Here is a 10,322-nt window from a genome sequence, read left to right on the forward strand (position 1 = left end):
TATCACGCGACACCGCTTCATCGGAAAACTTTACTAAATATATGTATTAATACTGTGAGGACACATATCACCAGGAAAAACTGACACCACTTGACATGTACAAATTACCTCCCGATGCATTGATTATGTGTTTGATTTTTATTCAAGAGGTTAGAGGTTCGAACCTCAACTAGCACATATTTTTTGCGAATATTTGAGAGAGCATCTGTGGTTAGAATTTGTGATTAAGTAGAATTGAACTCAACCTAATTTAAAACTCAACAAAACCAATGAATATTTTCTTTTGCTGATAATATTTTTAGAGATGTCCCTCAACTCTTTCATTTATCTTTTGCTGATAATATTTTCTTGGTAATCAATACAGTACGTACTACTAGTAGGCAACAAAATCCTGAAACATAAGGGTCGATAACACTCTGGGTGTTACAAACACAAAATAAAGTAATGATACTAATGGATCCAAATTTTGTGGAGATACAGATTTTTTTAATCAAAGTTAGAGAATACATTCCTCGAACCTATCCTCTTTAACACAGTTAAGTTAAGGGTGTGATCTAGAGGTCAATGAAATGAGTTGAGGTGAAATCTTCCCGTTCTTCCTATTTGACCCGAAACCGAGAACCATGAGGTTCAAATCCTTAATATCATGTTCTAAAGTATCTCCCGTGATGGTGTAAAACTAACCATTTCTACTGATGTTGTGAAGTTCAAAGTGTCAATTTTGAACTTGCAAAAATACAACATCGGCATTTTTCGACAAGAGAAAACTCCTAGAATGTCCAAAATCAAGCACTCAACCGAAATAGACATCTTTTTTCATCTACGAGACAAAGCACTGAAGATCACTACACACTTGACTTTCAAGTGCTAAGAATGTCATCTATTTCCTCTGCATTTTGAACCTTGATACTGGCTTTGAGCTACGACCAACAGTCTGCTCGCTTGGCTTGATATCAAAGGCACCAGCGCGTTCAACAATACTTCCAGTAAAAGCCTGCACAGTGGTATTATCGGCTAATACTGAGTAAAAAGTAATAATTGTGCAGGAATGTAGCTTACTTCTGGTTAGAAGGTACAGGAAAAAGGCATACAGGCAAAGCATTTAAATCATATTCCTAATAAGTCTAATAAAAGGCAAAACATGCATCAACTGTCTTGTAACGGAGCAATATAAGAATACTCCAATAAATTGAATCAGAGCAGCTACCAGCAAAACGATCAATAATGCAATGATTGTCGTGCAAAATGACGTCGGTGCCATGCGATAATGATATTTTTGATGGATATAAGTAGGAGTGGCAAACGGGCGGGGCGGGGCGGATATGGTTCAGGTCGAAAACGGGTAATGAAAAAAACGGGCAAATTATCCGACCCGACCCATATTTAATACGGATAAAAAACGGGTCAACCGGCGGATAATATAGGTAACCATATTATCCATGACTTCTTGCATATGATCACTTTAAGGAGAATTCTTAGTCTCCCTAACTTGAGGAACCCCCAATTTGAGGCTTTACAAATGTAAAAGTTAAACTCATTGGTTATCCATTGGTTACCCATTGATTATCCATTTTCTAAATGGATAATATGGTTCTTATCCATATTTGACCCGTTTTTAAAAAGTTCATTATCCAACCCATTTTTTAGTGGATAATATGGGTGGTTAACTGTTTTCTTTTAACCATTTCGCCACCCCTAGACATAAGTAATCAAATGAAAAATGTAGGTCTATTTTCCTTTCCTCCAACTGCCACAACAAAGAATATATGCTTCGACCACTATTTTCGTATACGACATGAATACACAAACGGATGTGCACCGTAGTGAAAGACTGAGCACAAGGGCACTAACAGACAACATGAACAAACCAAGACGTCATTTACTATTTAAGGGGTAACATAAAATAGAAACGCAATTGTTCTCATTTAATGTGATTGACCCATGCTTTGTCTCCCAACACGGAAAAAGATAAAATAGAAGAGGGAAGAGCAGAGAATAAGAGAGAGAGGTGGGGTTGGAGTCGTGGAGAGAAACACAAATGGGCTCATGCTGGGTAAGAGTGAACTAAATGGAGAGAACCGTACCTTATTTTCAGCTATCATAGGAACATTAGTATCCTCCTTTCGATTCTGTTTTGGAGCATTCTCAGTAACATTGGACTTGTCAGAAGCTAGGCTCCCAGCTAAGCATTCATCTGGTTTAATGCATAAAATCATTTCAAAATGAAATGGAAAAGCAAATGTAAGCACATAAAGCATGCACTGTATAACATACGGACATGATTAACATATATTGAAGTTTCGATTTAACTATAATATGGAGATCTAAAAAGATCAAAATGCATTTGCAGGCAATGGGAAGAAGGTCAAGCAGAAATCTATCGAGTTACAATGTCATTTCCAATTTATTTGTTCCTCCCGTGAAACTTTCACTTCAACGTGCTTCATTAGAAACCGATTCCACTAAGATAAACAAAAGATGAAGAGTTCTGAAATAAGGATAGCTTCAAGCCTCCTCGGACTTATTTTAGATGTTCAATGAAAATAATGGTTATCGATAACTATAAATGAGACATGAAAAAGAAAATAAATCACGCTTCTTTTGGTTTCATCTCTCAATGCAGAATGTTACTCACGATAAAAATATTGTACAGGATATCACTAGAGAAAACAGATAAAGCACCAATATTACGGGCCTCATTAGCAGAGAGTAGTCGAAGGACAAAGTTAATACTATGTTCAGAAGGCTTGTTAGTTTGGAAGATTTTATCATTTACTATGACAAATTTCCAGAAAGGTTCTTGAATGTAACATAAAGTATCAGAATGAAGCGAATCACCTGCATATTTCTATCATGCTATCCAAGTAGATTTGCAAAAATCCAGCAGGAAGCAGGCACATGAACACAGATAGTTTAACAAAAAAATTCGTGGGAAGGGCTTACCTTTAGTTACTGATTTTGAACTTTCAACCTGCATTTCAAAATTTCACATGGATTAAAAAGAAAAGAATTATTCATACATTGTAGGGATTAACAAAAACAGCTAATTGACAATTATTTAATTCTGGAATATATGTTCCAAAGGAGGGAAGGGTTCGTACGTGCAGCTGCTCAGGAAAACTTTCAATGGAGCGATTTCTTGAAGATGCTGCTCTTTCCTTGAGATTACTAGAACCACGCACCTAAATAGTATACCAAATGGCATTTAGCAACAACAATGATAATATGCATTTAAGCATTCCATAATTCAATCTTTGCATCTCAAGTCAATGACCAGCAACCTACTCCGGAATCGTTTATTTCTTGGTCCCGAATGTGTTGACCTGTGCTGACATCTAATCCAGATTTACCCAGCTCTTCATTGAATTTATTGTCAATTTCAGCTTCTTCTTCTTCCTTCTCTAGTTCGGCATTTTCAGCCTCTTCTTCTTCCTTCTCAAGCTCGGCAATCCGGGATAAAATGCGAGCATATTCCTCATTTTCAACTGCAAGTTCAGCATTGTCTCCTTCAGAAGAAATTGGAAGCTCAGGTTTCAGGATGCCTGGAAAATCAACCAGTGCAAATTTTTGTCAATATTTCAAACAGAAACTGGAATATGACTATATTAAAAATCTTTAAATGTAGCCTAGAAATCAGTAAGAGGTGGAAACATGCCAACTGTGGATGGTCCTTCAGGAGAAGTTTCCTCAGCATAGTCTTCTCTGATCTCTACAAGACCTTCCTGTCAAAAGTTCAGTTCGCCATCAAATTCATAAATTTGTACATAACAAGCAATCAATATCTGAAAAAAGATATAAATAAGCAAAGTTTTTACTGCCAAACAAAATATACCCACTAATACAGATGTGGTGCTCACATGCAAATGCATTTCAATACGCACACAAATATTGGTTCTAGCCTTCCAGGAGGTAGTTAGGTACATAGTCGAGTTGCGTCCAAGCTGACCCAGACACCACCATATAAAAAAAGGCTAAAATTTCACACATTAGCCAGGCAGAGGTCATCCATATTAAACTAATGATGATTGAAAATTTTCCACTGCTGGTAAATGAACAACAATCTTTTGAAAACTTTAACCCAACTAAGAAATTCCTATTTCTTTCCAGAGGCTAGCAAATAGGAGCGAAGGTGGGGGCAAAGGCATGTTGCTAGCTACTACGATCTCTCCCCAGGAAATTATTAGAAACTCAAGCAGCTGGAAGAGCTAGATTGTCAGTTAGTTGCTATATTAGTCTGACTAAAGCATCAGTCAAACTCAAGTTGAACTCCGTTGATGTTATATTAGCTTACCGTCACAAAACGAGCTTCTCTGCAACTAATAAGCACTGTGGTTTTATTATCACAAATTGCTAACTTAACCATTTAAGATAAGTAATATGAAAGCATTCAAACATCCAATGACTGAACAAACAGGCATACCGCAGCCTCAGAAGCTGTAGCATCAAAAAATGAAGCCTCGGCCTTAAGGTCTTGTATCACAGCCTTTACAGATTCCACTTGGGACTCCAAATCCTTCCCTCTTCTTTTCAGTAACTCAGTCGTTTGCTTGGATGTCCTTTCTGCGTAATAACCCTCTCCCAATAGAACCTTACGCCAGAAAAGCAGCAAACTATCAAAATGGACAGTTGTAAGAAAAATAACCCTACACAGAAACTCAAAAATATGACTACCGGGGAATTCAACAACAAGAAATGGCTTCTTTTTTATCAAGAAAGGCAATTCACAGGAACATTTTAAATCAAGAAAGAAGGAGGAAGGCAAAGTTATATGTCTCCTTGGATTCCAAATAAAACCAGATTAACTAATCTGAAATTAGATAAGCATGCTAAGCGAAATCTTGGTATTCGACTTCTTTTAGCAACCTTTTTTTCCTCAAAATAAAAAAGCATCACTAGTTTAAACCATTGTGTGCATCGGCATATGTTAAATGTCATAAACTCAGACATAAATCAAAGTTCAGCAGCTCTAATTCAATATCTTTAACTAGAGCTCAATCCCAAATAATTTGGGGTCTGCTATATGAATCCACTAAACCTATTCTGCTCTATTAGGGTCCAGTCAGATTATTTATCATATAGCTAACAATTTACACTGCCGCAAACCTACTGCATTCCTTCACCTATGCTTCGTGAAGCTCAAATAGCTAGAAGCTCTAATATCAATACAAAAGGTCCAAATTTTCCCCAGTACAACTCGAAATTGCTCAAATTTACCCTCTGTTTCACTTTTGGTCCAATCATATCCCCACTGTTAGGAATGTACTGTTTTTGCCCTTGTCCCCTAACAGAGCTCCAATGTAAGATAGGCGGACCCCACATGTCCATATATGCACGAGAAAAAAAGTCCAAGTTTATCCCTATACTTTGGACTAATGGTTTAAAAAATTACCTTAAGGTTGGAGCTCCGTTAGAGTTCAAGGGCAAGTACAGGACTTTTGCCTAACGACGGGTATAAATGGACCAAAAGTGAAACAAAGGACAAAGTTGAGCAAATTCAAAGTACTGGGGAAAATATGACACAAGAAAAAGATAAAAGGTCTGCACCATCATGAAATTATTGAAGAATTTTACCAGAAATTCATTGGTGTGAATCAAACGACCGGGAAAAAATGCTGCTTTTCCAAAAGGGACCTGAAAATTCGTAAGAAAACAGTACATTAATCATATATATATATAAGAGTAACTTATATACACCTAAGTGTTATTTTACTCTATATAAGTAGAGCTTCTTAAAACTTAAAAGTGAAATTTGTAATCTTAAAAATAAGACAGATTAAGTCGTATTACCTGCTTACAACATGCAAAAGCGACCAGATAGTGTAAAATTCTTTTAAAACTGTCATTGTGTATAAGTTAAATGGACCTGGAGTTGAACTAATACACACCGGCACAACCCCTGTCTTCAATCTTAAGTAAAGTAAAGTCAAATCAGTGAAGTGAACAGCCTACCTCTTGGTTCGAAGCTTTTCAAGGAAGCTTCTACTTGTTGAAGCTTTGTTTCCCCTAATTCCGAAACACAACAATAGACTTGCCACCAGGGGCGGAGCTAGGTGGGCGGAAGGGGTTCGGTCCCTTCGTCGAAAACTACACTATATATATAAGGTTTATTTTTCTTTTTCATGTATATATATTAGGTGTTGACTCACTTAGCTTCTTTGTGTGTTTATATTTTTTATTTTTTGAGTTCCCTTGGTGAAAAATTGTGCTTCCGCCACTGCTTGCCACTATGTATAGGAAAAAGCTTCTCTTTGATAAGGAGAATTTTCAATCTATCAAGTCAACAAATAAATATCCACCGGTAAATCCTTCTAAAACAATGGCATTTGTAAGTTTCGAGATAAAGGAGATTACCTGCTACAACATACCAAAGCAACCTGATACTGTAAAAATCATAACACTATCAACATTAAAGGGAAAAGGTATAAGAAAATTACCATGATATCGTGGTGAAGCTGATCAGGCAATCTCTGAACAAGGTTAATAAGGTTATTGTTGTCCGCGGCGAAATCTCGGAGCAGGTCCAGCTGTTTCTGCCGGTCGGCAATCGTGTCCTGCACGCGCTTCGATGCTTTCTGGGCTTCTTCCGCCGGAAACAATGACGAAAGTGACGTCACCGTCCCTTTCGCTTGTTCTTCCATGGGAAGATTCTAGAACAGTGCAAGCTTTTGCTCTCCTTGTTCAAAGCTTTGAACGCGCTTCAATTTTTCGCCAGGGTTTATTTTTTTCTAACGTAATAAAAATAGAAAGAGTGAAAACGCGCCCACAGTCAAATTCCTTCTGAGAAGTTGGGTTTACTTGAGAAAATGAAATTTAAAAGGTTTGAGCCTAAAAAATTAAGAATGAGAAAATATAAAAATTAAAAAATTGACTAAAATTTGACTTTTGACGAGAGAAAAATATTTATAAAATAAATATAAATACAAATAAAACTTTGTGATAAATACTTTTTATTGGTTTTCTATTCGGGTATCCGCATTGAAGTCCCAACTAATAAACTTGTGTTGCGTAAGATCGAGCAAAAAAAAGTACCTTACCAGAATTTTTTTCATACATGTTAGTAAATCATCGGCAAGTACTGTTTTGTTTTATGCATATGGAAAGAAGTCACCTAGTTTTATGTTTCTACCGAAATTCTTACTCTACTTTCCCATGATCTTTATTTCAGCTGCATCGGCCGCTAGGTCACACTTTTGGATGCCATACATAAACTTTAATTTTTCAGCAGAAAGAGAACCTCCAAGTTCGAGCAAAGAGAGTAGTAAAAAATGAGTTGAAAATGATGTATTTGTTACTAGTTTTTTATTTAGAGTAGCAGATTGAGTGAGTCTGCTTGTTTAGTAAATCCATTCTTCATGACTAATAAAATTTTCTAATTATCAAAAAAAAATTTAATAAGAATACCGAATACCATTATAGACAATAAATTTGAGTCGAGAAAATAAAATCAAGACCGAAAAATATCGCAACAATCGTAGTATTTTATTTCGAATATTTGAGTGTTACAATCTCTATGAATCCTCTGATTCTTCTTTCCAATAGTAAATAAATTCAAGGGCCTTTGAGCTTGATCTTGAATCTATATTTGTTTTCACGAACGATGATCTTGTTCGTGAGCTTGATTGCTTGAACTTGATCTTGATTCGTTCTTCGTTCTTGAGCTTGAACTTTATTTCTTGAACTTGAATTTGATTGCTTGAAGCTTGAAACTTGTAGAGAAATTTGCGGTGTTTGATCCACGAGCTCTCTCTTGCTTCTTGTTATAACTTCTGGTGTCCTTTCTGAGTTATGAAGACCCCTATTTATAGTTGTGGAAGGGAAGAGTTGTGATAAGAACAAACTCTTTTCGACCAATCAAATTGAAGTGTGACATGGCCGCATTTGATTGGCCAGAACATGTCACTTGCACACGTGGCGCGATTTGATTGGCCTTTTAGTGTGACTTGGCATGCCTTGTCAGTTTGACGCGTGGCATGATCCCATTGGCTCTTCCGTTTGACTTGGCACGTCGCGTCATTTGACACGTGGCACCAAATTGGGCCTCTAGGAAGATGACATCTTGAGCCTAATAAATTGGACTCATCACTTTAGCCGAATTAAATGGGCTAGCCCAATGAAATAAAACTTATTTATTTAATCCATATATATTGGACTTATATAATTAATTCAATTATATTAGCCCGTAGTATTTATTGGACCAATATATCTTGAATTTAAAATATAGTCCAAATTCTTTTATAGATATAAAATTTATATGCCTACAAATGTCCCTACTTCAAGACTTGACAAAATATACATTTTTTGATGAATTTCGAAGACACGGATTGAAGTAATATCGGAACATCATTCCTTCTCGTAAGACTCAAGCCAAATCATTTTACGAATACCAAATACGTGAAACACTAATCTTCAGTCATGTGAGATTTGTGATGGTTTGCTTATGTCTCCTTTGACTTTGAAAATTTATACTCAATCGATAATCAATGCAATTTAGTTGTCCTTAAGAAGTTTTCACGTAACTCAATTCCAAGCTATTTCAAGCTTGCTTTACCATGCTAACACTTATCCAAATCCCTTTAGGAGTTGACCAAGGATATTTGTCTTTAAAGATTGCTACCGAATTCTTGTTTATGACAAACTCTTACTGCCGCCTTTCAACTATCCGAGTCCTTTTCGAAGACATATTGTTGCAACGTCCCACATCGGGAATTAATTTCCAGCAGCCACTTTGAGAATTCTAAATAAATTCCATGCGCTTCATCTTTGTTCAGTATCAATTCGCATATTTGCAATCTATTTGAGTCTAGTTTCGTGGACACGGAAGAGAAGGTAATTTCTTCTTCTTTTCTTGTGCTTTTCTTCTTTGTTGTCCTTTTTTTCTTTTTGTAGGTCAAGCAAGAAAGATATGTTCTTTTTCAACAAGATAATCCATGCACGATGAAGACAATCTTAGGGTGTGAGGGGATGGGTACTTATCTCTGCCCAAATATCGGAGGGATTACTTTCATGGCCCGATTCTTGGAGAGATTACTCTCAATGTGGCCCAATTCTTGGAGAGATTACTCTCAAAATGGCCCGATTCTTGGAGAGATTACTCTCAATGTGGCCCAATTCTTGGAGAGATTACTCTCAAAATGGCCCGACTACCAGAGAGATTACTCTCAATGTGGCCCGACTACCGGAGAACATTTCATCCATTTAGACCTTTGTACCGATTCTAATATTCTTGATTTGGACTTTGATGACCCCTCTTTTCTTTCTCTCTTTTTTTAGCGCGAAGAGATGGCAAATTTCAGGGACTATACCTCACCTTCCTCAAAACTTAGATATCTCATCATCGAGACTGAAGATGGCATAGAACAAACCAAGCTTTTGGTTCACACCTCACAAGCCGGCCGATATGCAGCCTCATGGCCTCCTCTAAGGAACTCCCTTCATGTAGAGAACTTGGACCTTGGAACACAAATCGATTTCTAATCCATTATCCAAGATGTGGTCTCTCCAAGCGCCAATCCATCACCATGTAAATATTGCTAGCACCCTTCAAATCTTAGGAAGTCGCATAATTCAAGGCGAAGTACATTGGGGAAACACAACAACAATCGAGGGCGAGTATCGTCATATCCCAGGATATTGGGAATGGGCTGAAGACGTACTTGGTGGAAGCCAACAAACTCTGAGTACAACAAAGATTTACGATGCTGTCTATGCCTCACTTTTCACTTATGATCGAAACTCGAACATTTTGCAAGCATTTTGTGAGGCTTGGTGCCCCAAGACGAACACACTTCTTACATCAGCTGGGGAGCTATCTATATCTCTTTGGGACTTACATATCCTTGGGGGTTTGCCCATTGCGGGTTCTCCGTACGAAGAAGTGGAACCTGAGACAAGAGAACTCATCGGTTTGAATGAAAAATAAGTCAGATTTATTCCTCGATCTTGCGAGTATTTACTTGCCGCATTTCATCATCTTAAGGAAGGTACGGGTGCTACCCAAAAGGTCTCCTTCAGCAAGTGGACAAGTTTTTGGTATAAAAAAACTTTAATATATAGACCTGCCTCGTTGCGAAAGGAAAAGAAATCTGCACGCCTAAAGTCAACACATAATCCTAACGGAGTTATTCCCGAGACGACGAGGTGGTCGAGTGATAAAGAAACTATATTCTCTAAGCTTAGGGTGAGGTCTGACAAGAAAGATGAAACATATGTAGCGGCATTCTTATCAATTTGGCTATGTGCCTTTGTGTTCCCCAAGGTAGAAAACTCCATTCGTCCTGAGACTTTTAAGATGGCAAGCATGACGGCAGGCGGGCGAAAGATTA

At 37.3% G+C, this 10,322-nt stretch overlaps 1 protein-coding gene across 2 annotated transcripts; it reads right to left on the minus strand.

The window, feature by feature from the left end:
- Positions 1 to 392: 392 nt before the first annotated feature.
- LOC109220203 (RNA polymerase II subunit 5-mediating protein homolog) lies at positions 393 to 6,779 on the minus strand. 2 transcript variants are annotated; one of them, XM_019384666.1, is made up of 9 exons: positions 6,435 to 6,779; positions 5,572 to 5,631; positions 4,421 to 4,588; positions 3,656 to 3,722; positions 3,286 to 3,542; positions 3,102 to 3,182; positions 2,944 to 2,971; positions 2,085 to 2,194; positions 393 to 994 (listed from the first exon to the last, which is right to left on the minus strand). In XM_019384666.1, exons 1-9 carry the CDS (start codon positions 6,636 to 6,638, stop codon positions 881 to 883), a joined length of 1,089 nt encoding a protein of 362 aa, XP_019240211.1. In that variant the 5' UTR covers positions 6,639 to 6,779; the 3' UTR covers positions 393 to 880. The 2 variants fall into 2 exon arrangements, with proteins under 2 accessions (XP_019240211.1, XP_019240214.1); XM_019384669.1 differs by having other exon boundaries at positions 4,421 to 4,610; positions 6,435 to 6,473.
- Positions 6,780 to 10,322: the final 3,543 nt, after the last annotated feature.

Source organism: Nicotiana attenuata, unplaced genomic scaffold (genome assembly GCF_001879085.1).
Source record: "Nicotiana attenuata strain UT unplaced genomic scaffold, NIATTr2, whole genome shotgun sequence".
Classification (NCBI taxonomy): domain Eukaryota; kingdom Viridiplantae; phylum Streptophyta; class Magnoliopsida; order Solanales; family Solanaceae; genus Nicotiana; species Nicotiana attenuata.

What these genes read in the sequence shown, in the direction of transcription:
- LOC109220203 (XM_019384666.1), bottom strand. Translation starts at nt 6,638, where the DNA reads ATGGAAGAACAAGCGAAAGGGACGGTGACGTCACTTTCGTCATTGTTT. An exon ending in AGCTTCACCACGATATCATG is followed by an intron (nt 5,632 to 6,434) that starts GTAATTTTCTTA and finishes ACGAATTTTCAG; the next exon opens with GTCCCTTTTGGAAAAGCAGC. An exon ending in AAGAAATAAACGATTCCGGA is followed by an intron (nt 3,183 to 3,285) that starts GTAGGTTGCTGG and finishes TATACTATTTAG; the next exon opens with GTGCGTGGTTCTAGTAATCT.